General features: G+C 40.1%; 1 protein-coding gene across 1 annotated transcript in view; it reads left to right on the plus strand.

The window, feature by feature from the left end:
- OAF (out at first homolog) overlaps positions 1 to 24,904 on the plus strand; it is a 329,886-nt gene extending 304,982 nt beyond the window's left edge. Inside the window, exon 8 of the mRNA XM_044079473.1 lies at positions 20,537 to 24,904. Within this exon, the coding sequence (XP_043935408.1) occupies positions 20,537 to 20,811 (275 nt within the window). The 3' untranslated portion in view covers positions 20,812 to 24,904. The remainder of the gene's footprint in view (positions 1 to 20,536) is intronic.
- Positions 24,905 to 26,313: the final 1,409 nt, after the last annotated feature.

The following is a 26,313-nucleotide window of genomic DNA, read 5'->3' on the forward strand; positions in this document are numbered from 1 at the left end:
AGGATTATCTGCCAGTATGTTACATGTTGGTTATGACCCCGATATTTATTTCACAGTAAACAAAAATATCATCGAAGTGTGGCCTATCTCAGCATATGGATTCTGCAAACTTGCTGTGCTGACAAGAACTTTTATAATTACAGAATGGATGGACCCCAGGTTACTAAATGATGAGCGGGGCTGTCCTATTGCTAAGACACTGTTGCAAGTCACTTATGTGGTAGAGTGCCAGAAAATAACTAAGTCTGGCTGTACTTCCATGGACCAACTATCTGCTAGTATGGTCTCCCTTCATGGGCACTTGTTCTCCTACCCTGTGTCTGTCACTTTAATCCTGCCCAGTGTGGTACTTCTACCTGGCTGAACAAATCTTTTTTTGTGTTTGCACCTGGTTTCATGCCTTGACTAATTTCCCTTAAGTTTGTTGAGTCATTAACTAAATGTTGAGTTGCTTATAGCAGTAAGACACACTACAGTTTGAGTTTGTCCTGTGCAAGTTTGCACTGTCTTCCAATGGGCAGAACAGAATCAAATTATGTCCTCGCATTTCAAACAAATGTTCATATCTCTGGAACCATAGATGTTCTTCGTGTTTCACTGTTGCAGTCATAACTGTAGGGTGCTCCTGCCGGCAGGCAGCCCGAGGTCGGCCAGAATCCCAAAGTCTGGGTCCAGCATCGGCTGTTCAAGCTAGTACCCTGACGTCAGTACGCTCTGGTACATAGCCCTCAGCCGACGCCATCTTCTCCAGTCTTTCTTGCCGTGCGGTGGAAAGCAGCTCGCAAGTCGTTGGCGATTTTCGAACAGCGTATTTTGTTGTTGTCGGTCCAAAGTTCTTACTTCTCTTCTCAAAGCTAAGTACCCCGTTGGGGAATCTTTTTCTTGTTCCTCCGATGTCAGAAAAAGTTAATAATTGTATAACGTGTGGGGAAACAAATACCTCATAAAGATTTCCACTCTTACTGTCTACCTTGCTTAGGCCCTGACCACGACGTTTCTTGTTGTCGGTTCTGTGCCAGGTTCAACTCTCGTACTATCAAGCGCAGGTACGATTGGGCTCTAAATTATTTTGGCAGACGCTTCAATTATAGAATGTCATCTGACACTACCGGAATTCAAAAGAAGCGCAAAGACAGGCCTCCGAGGTCCAAACAGGACTCATTGCAGTTGGAGCCAGCGTCCGGTTCGGCTGTCATCAGTGAGGCGCTTTTGCAGCCCCTGTCGTCCGCCACTTCTGAACCGATGGCCGATACGGACTCCCATGGGGAGCCATCAAGGCCTACTATTTTAACTGCTGCAGGACCTTTGGACGTCGCTCCCTCAGATGGGTCCGGAACCGCTGTGCAGGTACCGGCTTCTGAGGGGGTTTTCAGGCCTACTCACATCACTATTTCAAAGACAAAGACCCCTGTTAAGTCAAAAGTTCCTGCTCAAGCTGCTTCTGAATCTACTCCCAGGACACAGAAGCAATTATTAAAGATGGCTGAAGATTTGCTTTCAATGATTAGGGGTTCTCACCCCCCTCCTGAGAAAAGGCCTCGACAGGATGTTCCTCTGGATTCCTCTGACCAGGCTTCTGTATCTTCTGTCTCTTCCTCAGATCAGGACTATTCTTTTCCTCCTTATGAGGATTCGGATGCTGAGGACTCCTTACCCTCGGCCTCTCCACCTGAAGATTTCTCTTTTGGGGAAACCTTGCATGAGATGAGGGAGCATTTTCATTGGGAAGGTCAGGAGTATTCTGCTTCCAAGAAGAGGCTTAGGGAATTTCTTCTTCTTCCTCAGCATAGGCCTTTAGCTATCCCTCCTGTTTTGGACATTGTAGATGATGCTTTTTCTGAGGCAAATTTGAATCCTGATTCCATGCCTCCTGCTCCTTCTAAGCCTGATAGATTTTATAGGGTTCCTGACTCTCATTTATTTTTATTTAAGAACCCTTCTGCGGATCCTGAAACTATTTCTCAGGGCTCTAAGGCTGCTAAGGTTGCTTCTTCTAAAAATCCTATTCCCTCTGAGAAGGATTCTCGTGCTTTAGACAGGTGGGGAAAAAAGGTATATACTTCTGCTACCCTGTCTGTAAGGGCTTTAAATTGCCAGTTTCATATGTTTAAGTATCAGCAATTTATTTTGTCTGTTTTAAAGCAAAAGCTTGCTTCCCTTCCTGCATGTGCAGAGGATAAGGAACTTCAGGATGTTTTGCATGCTACTGAACAAGTGAACAAACATAGTTTACATTGTGGTTTTGATGCTTTGGATGCTTTTTACAGGGCTGCAGCCTCTGGTACTGTTCTCAGGCGACATGCCTGGCTCCGTGAACAAAGTTTACCTGAACAGGTTAAGGCTAAGTTGTTAGATGCCCCTGTTCAGCATGATGTTCTTTTTGGATCTAAGGCTGAGGAAGTTATTAAAAAGATGGAAGAAAAGGCAAAATCTATGCAGACTGTAAAAGATTTCTTGCAGGTTCAGCCTCCTAGATTTTCCAGGAATTGGCCCTCTAAAAATTGGTCCTTTCCCACGTCTGACAGGCCTCAAAGGGGAAGATATAGACGCTCTAGAGGTCGTGGCCAAGGTCAAGCCTCTTACAGATCTAGACAATGGACTGCTTCTACACCTAGAAGGGGAGAAGACAGATCCCAATCTCAAAGAAAGCAAACTCAATGACTCTCTAGGTTGGGCTGCAGGACCCCTTCACCTGGATGCCCCTCTCGGAGGAAAACTGTCTCTTTTTTACAGAAATTGGACTCCAATTACCCAGGACAGATGGGTACTGGACGTGATTTTAAAAGGTTACAAATTCCACTTTCATACTTTGCCAAGGGCTTACGGTTGGCCAGATCTGCCAAAACACCAATGGTCAGAGGCCTTAAATCAAGTGGATGCTCTTCTGGCCATGAGAGCCATAGAGCCTGTTCCTCTCTGAGAGAGGGGAAAAGGATTTTATTCAAGACTGTTTCTGGTTCCAAGAAAACAAAACTCATGGAGACCTATTCTGGACCTTTCTGTGTTAAACACCTTTTTGGAAATTCCAAAATTCCTATTCTGGACCTTTCTGTGTTAAACACCTGTTTGGAAATTCCAAAATTCAAGATGCTTACTCTGCAGCAACTAATTCCAATGCTATCTCAGGATGCCTGGATGGTGACATTGGACTTAAAGGAAGCCTACTTACACATTCCCATCAGGCAGGAACGCAGGAAATTCCTCAGGTTCAAGGCAGGTTCGAGGCACTTTCAATTCTCTGTACTGCCCTTTGGTTTATCTACTGCGCCCAGAGTCTTTACCAAGTGCCTGGCACCAGTAGTGGCTTATTGCAGACTTCAGGGGATCCAGATTTACCCCTATTTGGACGACTGCCTTATTCAAGCAGACAGCAAAGATCTTCTACTTCAACATCTGGACTTTGTTCAACGTCTTCTCCTCCTACTGGGATTCTCAGTGAACACAAAAAAGTCACATTTGATCCCTTCTCAACAAATGGTATTCTTGGCAGCCCTATTGAATACAACCTTACAAAGGGCCTTCCTCACCCCAGAAAAACAAACACAGCTGGCTTCTATTTTCAACACCTTGGCAACTCTATCTCAGCTCACTGCAAGGAAATTCCTGCAGACTCTGGGCTACATGGCTTCCTGCATTCTGTTGATTCAAAATGCAAGGCTTCATATGAGAAAGCTTCAATGGTATCTGAAAAGTGTATGGTCACAGCATTACCATGATCTGGATATTCTAATTCCTCTCATCCCCTGTCTCCAGAGGGAGTTCCTCTGGTGGTCCAGGGCATGTGCTTTAAACGAAGGAAAGCCTTTTCATCTACCTCAACCTACTCAAATCCTGACCACGGACGCCTCTGATTATGCTTGGGGAGCTCACTTTCTAGACAATTGCCAGCAGGGAACTTGGACAAAGGACCATCTTCACTGGCACATCAATCTGAAGGAAATGTTGGCAGTTCAAAATGCTCTTCTAGCCTTCCAGTACCTTTTGCAACCAGGGCCTCTGCTAATTTGCACAGACAACACCACGGTCATGTGGTACATCAACAAGCAGGGGGGTTCTCATTCGTACCCTCTTTGCAGACTAGCTATGGCTTTATGGGACACAGCTCTAAATCTGAATCTACATCTCCAGGCTCAATTCATTCCAGGAGAACAGAATCTCTTAGCAGACAGCTTGAGCAGAAACATTTCAGATCCTCACGAATGGATGCTAGACACCAACTTATTCAACAGGATTACTGCAGTTTGGGGATGTCCCCAGATCTGTTTGCATCCCATCTCAATCATCAGCTGCCTCGCTTTTGCACCAGGTCCTTCCACAAAACAGCTTGGAAAGTGGATGCCCTGTCCTTCAGCTGGAGAAGCCTTTCGGGATATGCCTTCCCTCCTCTTCCTCTACTACCTCGGGTATTGCTGAAGATAAAACAGGACAAGCCCAAGTTCCTTATCCTGATTGCTCCAAATTGGCCTCGACAGTTTTGGTATCCCACTTTAAAGCACCTGTTCTTGGAGCCTCCTTGGATTCTCCCTCTGAACCCTTCTCTTCTGTCCCAGCATCAGGGTCGGTTACTACATCCCAACCTCAAGACCCTTTGCCTGGCAGCTTGGCTCTTCAAAGGAATTTGATTTCTTCTAGCCTTCCCAAACAAATTTTGGATGTTCTTCTAGAAGCTAGACGGCCTAGCACTAGGAAATCCTATGCCTCTAAATGGAAGAGGTTTTGTATTTGGATGCAGGACCGAGGCTCGGACCCTCTGGTGCCTGATCTCTCTTCTATTTTGCTTTACCTTTCGGATCTTTTGTCTAAAGGAGTTTCCTTTTCTTCCATTAAGATTCATGCTTCTGCTATTTCTGCTCATTTCAGTTCTGATCCTCCTGTTTTTTCTCATCCTTTGGTGAGACAATTCTTGAGAGGGGCCAAGAATTTAAGACCTCCCAGGACCCCTCCTGTTCCTGCTTGGGATCTTAATTATGTTTTAGAAAAACTTACTTTGCCTCCTTTTGAGCCTGCTGCATCTTCGGATATTAAGTTTTTATCTTGGAAGACAGTTCTTTTGTTAGCATTGACTTCTGCTAGAAGGGGCTCAGAGTTGCAAGCTCTCATCGCTGTGGAACCATACCTTATTTTCCACCAGGACAGAGTATCCTTGAGGACTAATCCTACTTTCATGCCTAAGATGATTTCAAAAGTGGCTTTAAATCAGACAATTCACCTCCCTACTTTCTTTCCTAATCCTCAAAATAAAGGGGAAAGGATTTTGCATTCATTGGATGTGCACAGACAGTTACGATTTTACCTGGACAAGACTAAGGAGTTCAGAAAATCTAATCAATTGTTTGTTTCTTTTGCCTCTAGTTCTCTTGGAAAAGCTATTTCAAAACAAACTATTTCCAAATGGATTGCTTATGGAATCAGATTTTGTTACACTCATCATGGGAAACAGTTTCCAGGTACTGTGAGAAGTCATTCTACTAGAGCAGCTGCCACTTCTACAGCTTTTCTCAGAGGAGTTCCTACCAAGGATATCTTGGAAGCTGCCACTTGGAGTTCTGTGCATACTTTTTCCAAGCACTACAATCTCCCTCTGTATTCTAAGACCAGGGCAGGCTTTGCCTCTGCTGTTTTGCAGGGTCTTCTTGCTGCCCCTTCTTCTGTCTAAGCCTCCTCCCCTTTTCACTGCTTTGGGATTCCACCCTACAGTTATGACTGCAACAGTGAAACACGAAGAATATAGTACAGTTGTGTACACCTACCATAAATGTAGATGTTAGAGTGTCTTCACTGTTGCAGTCGGGGTTTCCCTCCCTCCTATCCCCTCTTTTTTTCTTATTTGTGGTGTTTTTGTGTTTCCCTGTTGGATTCATTTCTGATTTATTGGGACATCTGACATCTAGGGCAAGAAAGGCTGGAGAAGATGGCGTCGGCTGAGGGCTATGTACCAGAGCGTACTGACGTCAGGGTACTAGCTTGAACAGCCGATGCCGGACCCAGACTTTGGGATTCTGGCCGACCTCGGGCTGCCTGCCAGCAGGAGCACCCTACAGTTATGACTGCAACAGTGAAGACACTCTAACATCTACATTTATGGTAGGTGTACACAACTGTACTTTCTTATTAAAGTGTAAATGGCAACTCCAGCACAAACTCATTTTTGTCACGATGGTATTCTTTAGGTTCTAGGTTTTAAACTGAATTTTGTAAATCACAGTAAACATAGTTAATATTGCATTTGTAACGACTTACAATATCTCAGCAACCAGTGGTGCAGCGGTTAGCATTGTCGCCTCAAAGCAAGAGGTTCTCCGGTTCGATTCTTGGCTGGGGTGCCTTCTGTGCGGAGTCTGCATGTCCTCCCTGTGGTCACGTGGGTTTCCTCTGGGTGCTCCGGTTTCCTCCCACATCCCAAAGACATGCTGTAGGTGGATTGGCCACAATAAATTGGCCCTAGGCATGAGTGCATGCATGTGTGTGCCTTCAATGGAAGGTTGGGTGCTGGGCTGGCAACTCAACACCATAAAACTCCACTGCAAATCATGAGTGATCTGCTGTGGCGACCCCTAACCGGGAAAAGCCAAAAGAAGTCATCGTGGTATACAGATAAGGTTTGTGGCATTTTGTTGATCCAGCTGAGAGCTTTTATATTATATTAAGCAGTTCTGTATGCTAATTGGTTGTCAAGATAATATGTTTGAGAGGACTTATTGTACTAAATTTTCATATTTGTTGGTTAATGCAGCAGTCCCCAACCACTGAGCCATGGATCATTTGGTAATAGGCCTCACAGGAAGAATAAAAAACTTTGTTGGGTACCCAACTGTTCAGAAAAAAGTAGGTGTGTATGTATGCGTATGAGTGTGTTTCTGTCTGCGTGTGAGTGAATGTGTGCATGAAAGCAGAATGTATGTGTGTGTGAAAGAAGAGTGTATGCATGAGAGAGAATGTACAGCAAGATTGACTGAGCATTTATTTTACACACTCTAAGCAGTGCTTTTGCCATTTAGCAAGTGTAAATAAAAATTAAATGAAACCAAAAAAAGTGTTTCATGTGTGTGTATCAACCTCTCCATTCAAGAAAGTTGGACAGAGCCACAAATGACCAAAAATAAGGACAGATCTTAAATATTGCTCTTATAAACTTAGAAAGTTGCTAGAGCAGGGTTTGCATTTGCATGTGTTATCCAAACGATATGAAGTCTGAAACTCTAGTGCCTGTTATTATTTACTGACCTCAATCTCCAGTCATTTGCCAGAAAACTACACATTTTGAGGATGGGACCAAACATATGCGCTAAAAATCTGGACAGTTGAAAAGTATGATGGGTTGACTCTTAGCTCAAGATATCTGGATAAACCTAAAATAAAAGGTGGACAAAGGCTCAAAATAGAAACGTATTTTACTTGATTATTAGGATTTGTGTTAGCATAAATTTTCTGAAACAGAGGTGTGCATGAGAGAGTGAGTGAGAGCGACAGTAAATAGGTTTGCACACCTCAGGAACTTTCAGCTGAAGAAATCTGGATAAACCCTAAAATAGAGGGAACAAAGGCTCAAAATAGGAACAGTTTTAAATTACTGCTCTTATAAAATTACAAACTTGTTTAAATAAGGATTTGTGTTGGTATGAATTTTCTGAAGAAAATAGTCTGAAACACAAATGTATGCCATTATTTAGTAACTTCAATCTCCAATGAATGGCAACAAACCAAATGTTTTAGGAGCAAGGGACCAAAAAATAAAGTAAATGCCCGGATATTTTTGTGTTGTTTTGGATGTAAAATGCTTCCTCAAACGCCATTAACATATACTGCAGCAAGTTTGAAACATTAGGCAGAGGAACTACTTTTTACATCAAAAATATAAAAAATATATATATAGCACTTAAAAAAATAAATACATACAACAGTTTTTCAGAGCACCCATTTTCCAGTCTAAGTGCAATAATGCCTTCCAGGCTGTGTTAATGTGTAAGTCAACACCTTTTCAGGGGTATCTGGCCTTATAACATCCCTGGGCAGGCATTAATCACACATTGACACACCCTGTCTGGCACTATTGCTTGCCTATTATGCGTGCGTGATGACTGGTCCATGGAAAATTGTTTTACATGAAACTGGTCCATGGTGTAAAAAAGGTTGGAGACCACTGGTCCGTGGTGCAAAAACATTGGAGACCACTGGTCCGTGGTGCAAAAACATTGGAGACCACTGGTCCGTGGTGCAAAAACATTGGAGACCACCGGTCCGTGGTGCAAAAACATTGGAGACCACCGGTCCGTGGTGCAAAAACATTGGAGACCACCGGTCCGTGGTGCAAAAACATTGGAGACCACCGGTCCGTGGTGCAAAAACATTGGAGACCACCGGTCCGTGGTGCAAAAACATTGGAGACCACCGGTCCGTGGTGCAAAAACATTGGAGACCACTGGTCCGTGGTGCAAAAACATTGGAGACCACTGGTCCGTGGTGCAAAAACATTGGAGACCACTGGTCCGTGGTGCAAAAACATTGGAGACCACTGGTCCGTGGTGCAAAAACATTGGAGACCACTGGTCCGTGGTGCAAAAACATTGGAGACCACTGGTCCGTGGTGCAAAAACATTGGAGACCACTGGTCCGTGGTGCAAAACATTGGAGACCACTGGTCCGTGGTGCAAAAACATTGGAGACCACTGGTCCGTGGTGCAAAAACATTGGAGACCACTGGTCCGTGGTGCAAAAACATTGGAGACCACTGGTCCGTGGTGCAAAAACATCGTCCGTGGTGCAAAAAGGTTATGCAGCAACCAAGGTTCTGTTCCAGGTTTTTATGTACAGCTTTTAGTGATTTTCTGTGAGTTTGTGAAACCAGTGCTGTCAACTTTCTGTAAGACAGTTCTGTATCAAATTCTGAAAGCAGCAGCTAGGATTGACTCTCTATGAGAGAGAGAGAATAGTCTTGCAGTTTGCTGCACCTGTTCAAAACTACCTGTATGAAGTACAACAACTTCCTAAGGTAGAACAAAAAAAAAAAGTCCTCTTTGAACCAGTGGTCTTTCCTTATTACAGTACTCTCTTTTCTTAGTTTTATTCCTTTACACTGTCATGTAATAGCCTTCTAAACTTGTCATCTGTCTCTGTTCCGTGTGCTTTCCACAGAATGCAGCCTAGCACATTGGTCTAAATTATATCACGGTCTGTCCACTCCCTTTACTACCCTTGCTAACTTCCTCTAAACTCCTGTTATGTATGTCTCTGCCTTGAGGGCTAACCACAACCGGATACAGTTTAAGATGTGGCTACAATGACACTTGATAAACAAGAAACATTACTTCCCTGTGTGTAGAATCTGCTGGCTACCAAAATGTAGCCCAGCATCCTTTAGTTCCTATATACTGACCTGTCTCATTGCTTATTCCATAACTGCATTCATTATTAATCCCACTGTATGTAGAATCTGCTGGCTACCAAAATGTAGCCCAGCATCCTTTAGTTCCTATATACTGACCTATCTCATTGCTTATTCCATAACTGCATTCATTATTAATCCCACTATCTTTTCCAGTCTTGTGTCCTGTAATTTCTTGCCAACCTGCCTTCTGCCCTAGACTAGTCTTCTAAAGGTGCTGCACCTTTTATTTATCTGGACTAAAATTGGGATATGATCTTTACTGTAATGCCGACCACCTGCCTAGGTGTCTGATATTGCTTCTTCCCTCATATTCTGTTTTATTTTGTACCCTATTTATAGAGGTTTTTTCTTTTGTTTTTCCCCACTCCCAAGTGTAAAAACATTTATTCATATTCTTCCCTGTCACCACACTCCAACATTAAGTTTTTCAAGTTTATAACTTTATTTCTGATCTGTCCAATATACCATTTAACAAAATCACTTCCACAAACTAAAATATAAATGACACCACATGTATAAGAGTTAGGATTTGATGGTGAAAGAGGGTAAAGAAAAGCTTTTTACATGACTAGGTATAGTCCTTTCTCTGAATTTAAGGAAGGTGGTCATGAACTTGTGGCTGATGGCTATTTCTGATGAAATTTTGAGGAAATTATAAGAAAACATGAGTTCAGGAAACGGTCATTACTGTAATTTGCAGGAGTTGCTTAATCATCCAGTTTTTGGTCACTTTGTCACTTCCAAACCTGTGGGCTCATTTCCTTGTGGTAATTGTAGTGTGGGGAATTATTTATAATATTTCCAATTCTGATATTAATGGTCGTAGATATGTAGCCAAGAAAAGATTTGCCATTCATGTGGTGTTATTTATATTGTGGGTAGTGGGTGTGATGTTAAATGGTATATCAGACAGACCAAATGGAAGGTTAAAACTCTAATATTGGAGCATCTAGCAGATATTAGGGGAGAATAAACATTTTTTTATGTTTGGCTTCATTTTGATATATAGTGTTTGTGTCATCTTAAACCCACCTAATAATCTTTTAAAGGGCATAGAGTCAGAGGTCTTTCTGAAGTCCATTTGATTCAAATCTGCTAAGTTAACACCATCTTCTTTGATATTCACAGGATCAGGTCCTGTTGGCTTGACAAGATCCCTTCAGCACTGACTTTATTGCATTTCCCCCCATGTTTTTTTAGAGACTCCATTAATATTTCAGAATTGTTTTCATGGGCTTACGCACTACAAGGCTGTCCTGCCTGTGGTGATCTGACAAGCTCTTTGCTTTGCTTTTTTGCCATGCCTTGGTTTTAGTCACTTACTCCCCCTCCCCTTTTCAAAACAGCACCTTCAGTAGTTCTATCAACACCCTTAACCTTTTGAATATCCCAGGTAGTGTCCCATCTAGGCCATCTAAGTGCTTTATTTTTCCTTTGTTGCACTTTTCCCTTAGTCCATATAACTTAATTGCCTTCTCTAAATACCAAACCAAATAACTTTAGTAGTCCAGCTTGCTGTTGTACATTGTACCATTTACCCTTCTTGACCATTTGACTTGCCTGTTTTTTTAATTAAATAAAAATGACTGTTTCAAAAGTTTAATAGTAAACAAACAACTCCATTAAGTGCTTTCATCATAAACAGGACTTCATCAGACTGAATAAATAGATTAACCATATAGTTTTATGATGAAAAACCTGACATAATCAATTAATTGTGCCTAAGCCTTTTTCTTTTCAAATAGACATTAATATTTTGTTTATCATTAAGCCCAGGAGAACTGTAGACATCTAATTTTACTTGCCAGCAATACTACCTTTAGTCTAATTCATCTTCAGCATCAAATCTATTAAAAGAATCTTTCACTTGATCAATAAAAATCTAAAAAATGATTCATCCATTCATTAAATGTTTACCAAGTGCATTATCATCACCTACTGCGATAGCATGCATATGCTTGTAAGTCTTGCAGTATAGTTCTCTCATAATTGTCGCCATAATGCATGGAACAAGACATACAAATAACTATTTTTTTCCCTTTTCTGCCCTCCAGTCTTATTGCAGATTAATTGATATTAATTTGATTCCCTTTCTTCTCATCCAGAATCTTTTTACTGTTGCTTACTTCATCCTCTTCAGCCAAGCTAGATTCCAACCGTTGTCTTATGTAAACTACTACTTTCTCCTACTTTCCTTATTTAGGCTCTTCCATACATTTTAAAATCTGAAATGAACAGGTCTTAGACATTCCATTTCAACAGGCCTCTGTTATCCATCCCATATTTGCCATTCATTCCATCATGTTGTATACAACATGCTGGTAGAAAGTGCAAGTCTGGCTGGACTGCAAGTGTTGTTGGCGTAGTACAGTTGCCTTTTGACTAGTTTTGACGTTAGCTTTGCAAAAACTGAAAGAAACAGGACAATCCCAAATCTTAAAAAAAAAAAAAAAAGAAAATAGAGAAGGATGCTTCTCCTGCTGAAACTGCACGTCATTCCCTCTTAAAGGAACAAAACCTTTTTGATTTTATTAGGAGACTTGCAACTAATAAAACTGCTGCCAGTGACTTACAATGCTTTGTGTTCTACCTACACTAGATAAACTATTAGGAAAATTAATCTATAAAGAGCAAACCAAACACTTTAAAAGCTGTAGAGTACTTTCTCATTAACAGCATGGATTCCAGAGTGGGAAAATACCGTGACCACACTGTATACTCTGACAGACATCCTTTAAATAGAGATACTGTTAACTGGTGCAATGACGGAGTTAGCAGAAGTGACAATCCACCACTCTCTGATGCTGTCCAATAGTTCAGAGGTTTCCTCACTTGTAGGTACTTTAAACTACAAATTGGCTTTATATACTCTTCTGTTGCAAGCATTTCCAAACGTGTTGCTCAAGGCTTAGTATGCTGTCCTGTTCTCCCATTCTCTCGCAGTCTTAACGTATGCAGATGACATGTTCATCCACAGAACTGGCCCCTCACCTGTCACCATTTAATAGCAGCTTGAGCTTGACCTGACCTCCCCAAGTAACTGACTAATTGCAAACTACCTGATTCGTAGGTTCATGGGTATGTAGGCCAGTAGTCCAGGAAACCACTGAAGATCATATACCACGTTCCCAATTGTACTAAAGTATTCACTGGTTAAGTGATTTGATCAGTCAGGGAGCAGGTAAGTGAAGGCTGAGGGAATCAAACTTTTAACTGCAGGACACAGCTCGTTAATAATCTATGGCCTTAATCGTCTGCAGTAACTGCCAAACAACATGCTAAGTATGTGTTTGACACTTCACAGTACTTGGACAATTTTACAAAGAAGGAATTAATTGAAACTGTCCCATACTACATATAACTTTGTATCTGGTAAGTCCCTTCTCTTAACTTCCAGCATCGCATTTCGGTCACTAAAGTTAATAAATGATTCTTAATCCAAATGCAACATCTTCATTAACAGTACCATCAAAAAATCCATTACATTGCATAGTCTGATAACATACTCTGTACTTACTGCTGCCACCCCTTTCAGGATCACCTGTATTCTTTACTCTCTAGATTAGCCCATTTTATTCACAGTGTTAGCAGTTTGAAAATGAATCTAACCATCTGCATTGTGATTTGAACTCTCAGCTTTCTGGTCTTCAGGCAAAAGGGTTCGTGTGCTATTTGCTGAGCAACTGATGACAAAATTCCACTCCTTCACTTCGTCTTGATGTATGAATTTCAGTATAAATGTTTTATTTGCTTGAATGCATCATACAATAGAATATTCATTATGTACTATAAATACACATGCTTGGTAATGTTCTGCTATTGTAATAAAAACCATGAAACAGCAGATAAACTTAGCATTTTCTTATTGTAAATTATTGTGTAACATGCTTGCTTGTTGTATATACTCTGAGCCAAGCCAGAAAATGGTCCACTTGAATCAGCTTGGTACCCAGTCAACAAAACCTAAATTAAATAAATAAGTAAACCACCTATTCTAGCAATGAATTCTACCCGTCACCGTTTTGGTAATGTGCTTTGTAAGTTCAGGTTGAGCAGGATCCTGTTAACCTGATAGGGTAGGCCATCTTACTTGTCCTATCTCTGCTAGTCTAATCCCAGCAATCTTTCCTGTTGTGTGTGCACTGGGATTCAAATCTTATCTTCTCTCCTCTCTAGTACAAGGTAGTCCAGTTCCTTTAATTACTCTCTGGATTTCATTCCCTTGATGTGTCTCACATGAATGTCTTTCTCTGTGCCCTGTTTTGCAGTGTAACTTCATCCCCTCCTACAAGACTATCAGTACATGCTACTCCGGCAATGGTTTGAGGGCATCACCACCCACTTCCCGTGTACTGTACATGCACCATAACATTTGTTTTGCCTTTGCTTCCACCCTTTTAAACCTAACTATTCATAACTGCTGCTGTAATATCTTATTCAAATCTTCTGGTTCTATGTTCATGTGATTGTACAGTAATACCGGTTTTACCCCTGGCTGATCATAGGAGGCCAGTCCCTGTGAGATGCTGCTGATCACGTTTCTGTCTTGAGAGTTTCATCTTCTGTGCCCTACCTTACAACTTCCTGCAAAGCTTGTGGCTTCCCATTGCTGCCCCCTGTAGTTTTAGGAGTTTGGGGTGGGTCTGTGTCTAAGCATCTTTCTCAAGTCACACAAACCTCTTCAGGATTGCCTTTTCCATCTTCCTAGTAACTGATTCATAGATGTGGGTAAGGTTTGTTCTTCCTGGAGCTTCCTAAGTGTGTGTTTCTGTTTCAAATGTTTTATATAGTATATGTATTGTAGGTAAATATGAACCAAGTGATGTGCTTTGATGTGTTGTCTCACACTTAGTTCCAATCCACATTCTTACATGGCAACAACTAAGCTGGTATTAAGATTATATAGCTATACAAGGGTGGTGGGACAGAAATGAAAGGTTTTCTGAATGAGTTTGTGTGGTTGTATGAGCTAGTGTACTTTGAAAGCATGTGTGGAATGGGTTGCTTTTTGTTTTCAAAAGTTTTACTTGTTCAATTTCTGAGATGTGAATATTTGCTCTGCAGAGTTTATTCATGACTCTGTCATTCAGAAATGTTACCATTTACCAGTGTTCTATCTCTTGAGGGTAGCACTTCCTACTTTCAGACTATTGTTAAATTGTTACTTCTTGCTAAAATCCTATTGAAAGTAATTTACTGCTTCATTTTGACTACACAACAAAAGTGCTCTCCCTTTTCATTCCCATTTTGGCTTCCTGTGCAGCAGTCTCTGCTACGGAACTTATTTGTAAATATGAATAAAGTTGTTGTTTAGTGCATTCATCCTTGTAAGTTTAGAAGGGCCTTTGGCCTAATGAACCTCTCATTACTGTTTACAAGACTGACCACTTTGGGCTTCGATGATGTTTGTTTCCAATTTGTTAGACTCGCAGTCTGAGCATGAAGTATTTATGTATTAAGTATGCTGTCTGGGATAGTTACACACTTACCACATGTTCTACAGAACCTTCTCTTAGGAGATACTCTATTGTTCTTTATAAATAACAAAATGGGTTTGTATAACAGTAATAGCCCTTTATGATGATGACTTATAGTTCTTGAGGTGGGGAGATTTTTCTATTCCTATACAAAATGCCACACAAGAAGAGTTTAGCCAGCTTTGCCACTGATTTCAAATGGTTATTGTTGGTGCAAAAACACAAACTATGCTTTTTCAAGCCAAGTCTTCTCCATTCCCAGTACTTGACTTCCGAATCTACACACACTGACTTTGTGTTGTCATTTAGAGTCCTTGTGACTCTGGCAGCTCTGGTCTCTAAATGTTAGCCATCATACTGAAAAAAATGTTCAGAGTGTTCATTTAAAATTTTTGCTGAAACTGACCAGACTTCTTAATTGGGAGTGTGCACACTGTCCAAAAAGAATGTTCCTACCAAAATTAGAATATTCTATCACTAAAAATGCTACTGTATGCTGGAACCCTTTTTCCACACTTCATAAGTAACTTGAATGTTGTAAAATTGGCCCTGCATATGCTTTGAATCTAGGTGCGTTAGCAGGTAACCAGGGTAATGCTTTGCCTTAACTCAACTATTTAATTTATTTTACCGATAAATAATTTTATTTTTTCTTCTAATCTATAGCATGTTTATATCTCTTTTACCATAGCATTTACGTGGTCTAATTTTATTGCTGTACATGCAGAGAGCTGATTACGCTATGAAATTATACTGCCTTGGCACAAAATCTTATTACTGCTTTGAAAGGTGCATAACGACTGTTGTATTTAATGGAACAGGTTTTACTACTCTTCAAAAAAAAAAAAAAAAAAAAAATGGAGAAAAAGGCAAGCTTATTAGGCACCCCTCCTAAGCACCGTTAAGACAGAGTCTCATGTTAAGGGTCAACCGTGAACAGTACCAGCTAATAGCAGCAGAAGGTAAAATAGCTTTAAGTTTTGGATAGTTCACTAGATGTCGCAGAATGAAGGACCCAACAGTTGTTTAAAACCATTTGTTCTTTGAAAAGCCTCTTCCTTTCTGCCTGCTCTCTGTTTCAAAAGCTTTGAAAGCCAGACAAAGCAGTTTGTTCTCCTGCATTTTTCCCCTGTAACTGGTAGTATCTGGAACAGGTAAACCTCTATGCAGTACAAAGAGTCATTATGCAGTACAAAGAGTCATGATTGGATCTCAACAGTCATAACCCTCATGAGTTTTCAACATGGAGACTAATATTCACCTCTTGAGCTTCACTGTTGATGTGCATTTCATGGCATTCATGTCCCAAGCACTATTGAGTTAGATATAAGCAGAGCCTCTGTCATAATCTCCTGTTATGAATGTTTTAAAGCTTTGATTAGGTCTCTTTCTGCAGCATTGGCAGTAATTAAAAGCTGATTTGCTTCTCACTGCCCCACAAATAAGTGCTGCATGATGAAATTTCTAATAGCTTTTAAAGCAGTTCACTTTTTGAGTGGCAGTGCTCCAAGTGTCTTGCAGTTTTTAGGATGTAAAGGTTTGCTGTCTTACCATATTTTCCATTAACTAGTTGCATATCATGGCAGGTAAACTTCTATGTACAAAGAATTATGACTGCATCTTCAGTCATCATAAACTTGTGTGTTCTCAGCATGAAGGTCAAGATTCATCTCTCAAGCTTTGCTTCTCTCTGCTTTTAAAGTGGATTTTTTTGACACCCATGTCTCAAACCCAAATGATCCCTGCTTGACTTACAAAGCCATGTCTGACCGAGCTCTGTTAGAAATGGTACATCTAAAGAAATCCCAATCCCTTCACACCACGTGCTCCAGAGACCCTCCACCTTATTACCACAGTCAACAGAACATGCTGGAGGAACATATTCTTAACCCGGAGACTGCCCATGCTATGGAATAGACTTCCTATACATGTCAGACAGAGCACCCCACTGGGCCTCTTCAAGAGAAATCTAGATGAGTGGATAGGAAATGGAAAGTTCACCTTGGGGATCATTCCATTGGCTCTACTTGATAGAGGCACTAGGAACTAATGTCGGACAGCACAATGCCAGGGCAGTTCTATGGGCTAGGCTTGTAAAGGCTAAACTCCTCTATTAAAATATTGCAACACACACACACACACACACACCATATTCTCCATGTGAGCTTTTTTAGTCTCGGTGCTCCCCACCCCATCCTTTCCACACCTACTTAAGCCCCAACACTCCCTCTCAACAGTTTAAACATTAAACACCATCTTCCCTTCTCCATTCCTCCAGTCAGTCTTGCCTCTGCCATTTTCCTGGTTTCTGACACTTACTGTGATATGGCTGTAGTGCAGGACATCCCAAGTGCTGCTTGCCCTGTTCCATGCATGGGAATGCTAACGAATGCTTAAGAATACTGGCTGTACTTGTATGCCTTACAAGTACAGTGTGTTCCATTTCAGCAGTGCTTTGAAAACAGTGACTGCAGTGTCATCTCTGGACATGTACAAGTGCTTTCCTTTTTCTTTTGCTGCGCTGCTGCTCACTTAGGGTAAAACTTGCATTGCTAATTGCTGAGATAATTTAGTTTTGAGCTCAAGCTCGACTAAGCAAATGTTTTGTGTTCATCCCTACATTCACAAGCAGCCAGCAATTAATGCTCTTCATTCACATCTGTACCTTGGAATACAGACATGTAAACAAACGGGAAAATATTATTTGGTTCTTGCTTAAATCTAGATGTTTTAAAATGTAAAATAAAAAAAAATATGAAAGAATATAGAATACCCACCAGTTTAGTAATCAGTCAGCCAGCAAAACAGCAGGCTCAGATTTGTGATATGATTACCTTGGGTTCAGGTGCCTAGGCTGCGAGACATTTCCCTGGGGTACATTTGACTGGGGACACATGGTTGAAGTGACAGTCAGCTGCAGAGAAATATGGCTGTTTGCAAATTCCCTGTGGTCAAAGAGAAGCACATACTGCCATGCTCACAGCTTTAATAACCAAATGCATGGAGGCAGAAGAAGTAATGAGTGTTGTGCTCCATGTAGAGTACATACTTATGTAACTACAACATGTAGAAATGTGCTACAGCATGGAAGAAATCCTGCAGGCTACTGTCATCACATTTATGCTCCAGTATGTGTTTTAGGTAATGTTCCCTAGAGAATGTAAATGGGGTAATGGTCCACACACACCGTTTATAAAGGTACTGCCCCATTGTGCACTGCATTTGTACTGCCACTGACATGCCCACTGGCCAGCCTGCTGCTGATGCCTGCCATATTGCCTGTTGTCTCATGTTACCTTGGGGACCATGGATATTGTTTTCCCCCTGTGACTTTGATTCTTGAAGTTGTGGGCATGGCAACACATTCTTTTCTTTGCCCACAAGGAATTTGCAAACATCCATATTTCTCTGCAGCTGACTGTCACTTCAACCATGTGTCCCCAGTCAAATGTACCACAGGGAAATGTCTCACTGCCTAGGCGCCTGAACCCGATTACCTTCCTGATCAGACTGTTTTCCAGTCCCTTTACATCTGAGTTTAAAGGCATCACAGTTATGCTTTGTTTTTCACACTTTCTGCCTCCTTGTTCTGTGGAAGTTGAGAGGTAGCCTGCACCTGCTAAACAAGTCCTCATCCACAAAGTGTGGAAAAATTGTGGGAAAAAGCAGACCTCTGTACTCATCCCACTGTCCTATAATAGTTGTATGCTACAGCTTGTATTAACCTCATAGGTCACCAGACAGATGTGCTTCCCTACCTATGTACTTTCATTTTGAGTTTTCCCTCAATGAATTGCAGACTTTGCTTTGATTAGTGCCTTTTCAAGGCCTTTAGACATGGCAGGCAGCTCTGTACATGCATATTACATATCCATTTGGATAATCTCATCTTGAGCAAATTGTTGTGGAAACCTAATTCTCTGCATGTGTAAATGAAACATGATTTTATGAATCAGTTACTGATCTGTTGTCCTCTTTCTTCCACAGTACATTTAACAGTGAAATTTAATTCCAAAACCCTGTAAATGCAAAGAACATGCATTGTCAAAAACTGATAAGGTCCCAGACTTCATGCAGATGGGTCAGTATGAAAGGTGTTGTGTGCTACTTTGCATTATAAGCATGCAGGCAAGTCAGTTAAACCTGTATGGAGTCACTGAGCTCAACTATCTTAAACGTATTCAACAAAGTAAGCAACCAAGACATGTACTTATAATATATTTAACATTTCAGTGGAGGGAAATTGAGCCATACAGAACAAAACATAATCACTTCAATGTGAATGAAGACATTTTCACCTCTTTTCATGACAGTTATATGTATAGATTTTTCCAGCCACTGAAAAAGTTGTCCTGACTGCCTGTTTTAACTCTAGATCCATTGGATCATGCTCTGAGCAGCCTGGAAAAAGGCACAGATTAAATCATTTTTTAAATAGCTTTATGCTGGCTTTCCTTCTGCAAGGTTTTGTTAAATGATTGATATCCTTTGTTTAGTTTTTTTAAATTTAGTTGAATATGTAAATAGCATTCGAATCAAAATCTAATGCCATAAATTGGGAGTTGTGTGGAGAGCAAGATAAACGTTGTGGAAATTGCAGAAAAGCTGCAGATGCAGGTTTCCAGTAGGTCTGATAAGGAACATTGTCACTCTTCTCCTGCTGTCTTTAAGCCATGGTGCAGTGACACTTTCTATAGCCATCCATAATCATTTATCTTTCACCTTGCGCCATCCTACAGATGGCATGAACTTAGTATGTTGCTGAAAGGCTTACAAACATGAAGATGGTTTGCATTTGCAGAGTCACACAACACTGTTAATTAAGCATTGAAGGTGGTTTCTACAGGTAGAGGAATGTACATTGCTAATGTTTGAGTCAATGATCATGCTTGCATTTGCAGAAGTGGCACTCCGAGGAGTAGGTGAGAGCACCAGGAAGTACCATCATCTCCTGCTTATGGCAAAGTCTTTTCTCGTCTTTCATGTGTTTTTGAGGGATTTTACTGAGGGTTTTATGATGTAAAATTAGATATTGATTTTAATTGCTTACACCTGGTTGTGCTTGATGTATGACTGTACAGTTGTCTTGGGTACATGTTCGTATCATTCTTATGCCTATTTTTATATTTTAAGTCTAAAGATAACTTTATGCCAGAAGGTTTACATTAACAAATATTAGATTAATAAATATTTTGCACTGCTTTGTAGTGCTGCTGACTGATTGCTGTTAGTAAGGAAATTGGATTAGTTTCATGTTTAGGGCTTTGTTCTGATGATATCATAGATGGGGACATCTGAATTCTGTAGCTTCAAGTCTGTGCCTGTTGAGTCCTATTAGTGTCGTATCTTCAAATTCCTGAGACCTGTTTTTGGATGCAAGCTTCAACTCTACTGAGATTTATTTTCATTTTTGCACACTGCAGAGTAATTAGATGTCACCTTGTTGGTTTACACATTGACTTTTCATTAGCACCGTAGTGAGGTTTTAAAGTGGTAAACTGTTGTTCTTCATTGTTTTTTTTAGCAATGTTGAGATGTTGAAGCAAAATGAATTTATGGAATCTGGGTTTCAGTAGTAACTGTATTCCTAAGATGCTGATCAAAACAACAGGAAGATGTATAGTGGTGATAGCCTTGTGGAAATCAATTTATTTATTTCATTTTGTTATTGTAGGTGTTGATGGTTCCATGTTTGAAATACTTCCTCCAGCCACAGACATTCCAGACCTTGAACGTTGCCAAGTGAATGCTGACCGTTGGAAACCTTGCATATGTCGCTACTCACTGAAAATTGAATGGTACCCTTGTGTGCTGAAATACTGCAAAAGTAAAGACTCCTCTGGAAAAATGTCATCTTACAAGTGTGGAATTCGCAGTTGTCAGAAGGCCTACTCCTTTGATTATTACACACCACAGAAACAATTGTGCCTTTGGGATGAAGAGACCTAACTAGGGAGCTCTTGTGTTGCATTCCATGAACATTCTGGCCATGGCTAAAATAATTTTGTAGATACATTTCACGTGCCAAACTGACAGCTTGGCATTTTAAGTGCCATATTTGCCATATTAGGTCAGGCTGGGATTCAGATATTGCATAGCTGTGACAGAGTTGATCTCTGGCTCAGTTTTTATTCATTGGTACTTATGAGGTGCATCACCTTCTAGAGAAGTGGAAGAGAAGGATAGACTTAGTCAGTTTAGGCAGATCTTGGAATTTTGGGAATGTTGGAATTCTGGAACATTTCTTGCAGACTTTAGCAGTCTTTATTGACTGAAGCAGGCAGGTAGTCAAATGGTTAGGTAAGAGAAAAACGTCTGCTTTGTTGAATGTACTTTACCAAAGGAAAAAAATAAATAAAAGCAGTGCTTAAGTATTAAATGCTGCAGATTCTGGTTATCATTAGTTTCCATTTTCAGTGTAATGCTGTGAGAGATGGTAAAATTCCCATGGATTTGTCGAACTGCAAAGAAGGCCATCACACATTGTTTCACTCTTCAAGCTGCTGTTAGAGGCCAGTTTTCATCATTGCTTATTAGGGTGCTTGCAGCTTTAATGAATGGCAACATTTGTCATTTGTATTTGAAAAACAAGTGGTTCTAATATGGTATGCTTCTTGCTCCCTTTGAGGAATTTTTACAGATATCAGTACTTGGCACCATGTCTTCCCTTCTGCAAAGTCATGGTTCCATGACTTCACCAGGCCCTACCCACAGTGCCTCAGTGTTTGAAGCTGATATAAAGCCACCCTACCCCAGACATCCTGCAGATTAGGTAGGGATTTGTCACTGTGGACAATGCAGTTTGATCAGTGGAACAACTTTGTGTTCTGATATCTCAGGATTGTTTCCATGCAATTACAGGTTGATTTACAGGCAACCAATTAAAACCATTTGGTGCAAATTAGCTTCACGCATCAGCTCAATAAAATTTTAAATGCGCTCCCTGACCTCTATATACCCTGCTTATATCTCACGCCGAGATCATCAAACGTCTGAGAAATAACAAAACCTTGCATTATTTCAGGTGCTGTTGAGGCATCATGTTCTCGGTATGTCTTTATTGAGCAGACTTTCAGCTAATCATTTGTCAAGTCCCGACTTGTGCATGTCCAGGTCCTAAAGGTTTGCAAGGAGGTGTTAAGTCATAATGCCCTGATCTCTCCAAAAGTGACAATAGTGTAGATGGAGAACATTTGGCCTTACTCACCCTTTTCAGTAATCTGATCCATACTTTCTCTCTGACCAAGCATCTTGGAGGAAGCGCAGATTGAAAACCAGTACTACATTAAGCAGGCAAAGTTACCAAAATTTATGAAGTTGTGTAATTACACTCTAGATGCACAATATCCAATCATCCTAGAGTAATGTGGTGTTTAAATTTTGAGAATGTAGCAGATTCGCTTACGTACATTACACAATATCCTGAGCCAGAGTTTGCATATGGATAATCTGTACTACTGTGCAGTTTAAGTAACAGAGAGGAGTCGCAGACAAGAGTGTACATTTTGTAACTGGAACCTGTTTCTCTCTGCCTTTGTTTTCTCTGTAGTGAATTAAAACCTTAACATATAAAAGAAGTGAAGATGTTATTTTATATAATAGGCAGTCAGGAAAAGCATGTGCCTTTTACAGTGGAAAGTTACGGTATTCTGTAAAATGTTTCCTGTCTCTAATTTCATGCTGCAAAGCATTGGATTATTAACCAATTTAAGTAGTGTCCTCAGACTGCAGCATAGGTTTATGGAGTACATATTTATAAACCAGTCTTATTCTATTTCCATTTGTCTTTAAACATCATGTCTTACTTTAAATGACCCATAAATTATGGGGCTGTGCTTTATGAAGAATACAGAGTCCCCTGCATACATTTCTACATCTGTGTGAAAAAGACTAAAAATAAAACTTCCCTTTATACTTTTTACAGTTGCACCAAAACTCATTTGTGTTTAATTCAAGAAATGCAGCGAAATTTAGTATGCCCCTGTCAAACATCTGCCATTAATGTGCGAGAAGCAGAAATAAACTCTTCAGTACAATACAAGGTTTAGAAGATTGTTGGGAGTTGGACATTTGCCACAACCTCAACGTATGAATTTATTTTTTGAGCCCCTATGGTCTATCCTACAAGAAGGGTGATCGTAAAAGTTAATACTAAGTTTATAAGACATGTGCCGATAATGTGATGGCTACTATTAACCAGCATCACAGAAAATGAGAAGCACTCGTTTCAAATGAAGTTTTGTCAGAGGACATTCCTCTTTTCCCAAAGTGAATTAGCAGTGGTATTGATAAGTAATGTATGCTTTGACCCCCACTTAAATGAGTAATTTGAATTCTGTCAAAGTTCATATTTTTGATTCTTGTGGAATTCAAGTTCCTGACATTTGCAGTCAGAACAGGGAACTAAATTGTTCTGTATTTACAGCTCACGAGAACCGTTTCAAAATCTGATTAGTTGTTATAATGTATATGCTTGAATTTGTTTATGAAAGTAGGTCAGTCAGATATCCTTGAACCTTAGGGAAGGCAAAGTTTCAGCTGGAACTAAAGTAGGATTAACTTTGTCTTGTAAAAAGGTCTGCATTAGTAAAAAAATGTAATGCTTGCATGAAGTATAGTTTGTAATGCTCTTAAATGCCCTTTTCGCTGGGCACTGTATAGATTTTACCTTATAGTTACAACTAATTTTTATGCAAAATGTAAAGCGCGTCATTTTTGTCTTGTACAGGAGAAAACCTATTACAGTATTTACAAACTCTGTTTTTAGTATATTTAATAAATGGCAGTGCCATGCATAAAAATGCCTGGCTTGATGGTTAGCTGGAAAGTTAGACAAAGGGGGACCAAAAAAAAAATCATGGCAGTTTCTTTGCAATCTTCCATTATGCTTCCTACATTTTGATCACCAGTCAGGCATTTTGCATTGGATATAGTTAACTGTAATATTCCTCCAGATGGACTATGTTGACTTCAGTCTTCTAGATGAAGTCAGAGAACACAGCTTAGATGAAGTCAGAGAACACAGCTTCTGAAATTTAGGAATATGAAGGCTCTAAGGGGGTTCCTCTCAGCAGGGATTTTTTTTTTGATTAGGTAAACATGACATATGGAAAGCTGAAGCAAGTTAGATTATTTTGTGTTGAAAGATTTACATTTGTAGGTACCAGCTTGTATGTGTGAATGCAGCTGTGAATGCAGCTGTCATAACCACTGTCACTCACTGTCTAATGGTCTGTATGTATTGACATCTGACGTGCTCTCTTTTGTACAGAAGGGAAGTTGGCTTCCCCATAGTTAGAGATGTAGTTTATATCCAGCAAAGAGTTTGTTGTTCTGGCATTAGTGACTGTGTCCATGTTATGCTTTATGAAAATACTTGGTATGCAAAATTATCAAACTGAAAAGATGACACAGATGAACAAAAGTTAACATTACTGCCTCACTGTACTTGGTTATGTGGTTCAGTTTTATGCAGGGGTGCTTTCTGTGTGGGCTTTCACTAGTGAATTTTGTTTCTTGCTTTAATCTGTGGAAATGTGTAAATAATTTGGTGATGCTCACAAAAAATTGCCTGTGTGTGTCTTATGCTTGTGTTGTGTAGTGAACTGGTATTCCGTCCGAGATTGGTTATTGCCTTATGCCCATTACTTGCTGGGGTGGTGTCCAGTCCATGTGATTCAAAAATGAGTAATGCACGTATTGAAAATGGATATAATAGAAGAAAATCATTCAAAACAATGCCAGTACATTGTAGGCATATTATGCTGTTGCTGAAGAGGTAAATGACCCTTTCCCTTGTCAGTTATGCCAGACTTCTCACTATAAACCAAAAAAGGGGTTTCAGGTATTTCTGTTTATGTTGTTGCTTTATTTCTTCTCACCTCATGTGCCTTCTGAACTGCATGCCCTTGTAATAAAAAAAATCCTAACAGAATTATTTTTGTATGAGAAATATGTGGGAAAAACTTTACTGAAAAATAGTTTCTTGACATACAAATTATTTATAATTTTATAAGGTGAATAAATATGCAATTATTTGAAATTCTTGCAGTTGCTTCTTTTGCTTGGCAAAAAAATTGTGATGTACCAGGAAATGACTCCAATATTAGTGGCACAAAGAATGAATTGCACTACAACAGTGAGCAGAGAAATATGAGGCTATAGTGGGTTGTTTCTTGTTGTTCCAGGGTTAACCCCTGACATACCTGCTACGGGGTAGTTTTCATAATGATTCACAACTGAGTAAATAAGCAAATCGATCACAACTGAGTAAATAAGCAAAGCAATCAGTGACACTGTAAAAGGTGCATGTTGATGAGCACATAACAGGTGTAGCACCAAAAGTAAAACGTGTTTATATTATAAAACTGCACAACCTTCATTTCTCTCCCATTGCTCCTAATCAGGTTATTGATTTTCCATTTAGCCTCTTAACTGCATTCAATGTTGGCAGCATTGCTGTGCCATAATTCACTTCCACTAATACATTTTTACTAGGATGGAGCCATGTATCTCCTATTTCACTGAATATGCTTGGTCAGGCCTATATGGAGGAATTGCTGAGATTCTGCAAGTTGCTGCCAGCTGGTGTTTCACTGTAGTACTGATTTGCATTGGTGACTGAGTAGTGATATTCCTGGATCCTAAAGATATGAAACTAACTTTTCTTTCTTTCTTCCAGTCACAGTTTATGCAGAACGCCCATCTTTTTTCTATGTCTACATGGATTATCTCAGGGTGGGCACCTCCACCCTCTCTGAAACATTGATTAACTACTATACATTTTGATTTTGTATGTGTAAGAATTTACTCTCTCAAAAAGACCATTTCACTTGTCTGGTAACAATTAAATCTATTGAATTTTAGGGGTCTATATTAGAACATCAAAGTTTCAAAACCTCGAATGTTCTAATATCGAATCCTATTCAACGAAAACTGAAAACATCAAACATACATAACAGCGAATTTTTTCCTAGGGAAAAAATTTGCTGTTCCAAAACACACACACAACACAAGCACACCAAGTAAACAGCAATCCACACACACACCTAAAATCTTACACCTAACCCTACACTAAACTATACACACACCACTAACTATCCACTTACCTTAACCCTAACCCTAAGGTCCGTCACTATCGCACACTCGCCTCACCCGCGCCCTAACCCTAACTCACCTACCCCACCCTAACCCTCACGTCCACACAATCGCACACATACCTAACCCACACCCTGACCCTAACTACTCTAACCCACACTCAATCGCACACTTACCTGAACCTGACCCGTAACTTTCCACCACAGCGCTGAAAATACTGAAGCAACAGAAACGAATAACCAAATTCTTTCCCTTTGAAAAAAATTGTTTTTTTGTTGCTTTGATATTTTCAGCTTTCGCTGAATAGGGTTCGATATTAGAACATTCAAAGTTTTGAAACTTCGATGTTCTAAT

The sequence above is a fragment of the Protopterus annectens genome, chromosome 8.part0, assembly GCF_019279795.1.
Source record: "Protopterus annectens isolate FY-2018-M chromosome 8.part0, PAN1.0, whole genome shotgun sequence".
In the NCBI taxonomy this organism is placed as follows: domain Eukaryota; kingdom Metazoa; phylum Chordata; order Ceratodontiformes; family Protopteridae; genus Protopterus; species Protopterus annectens.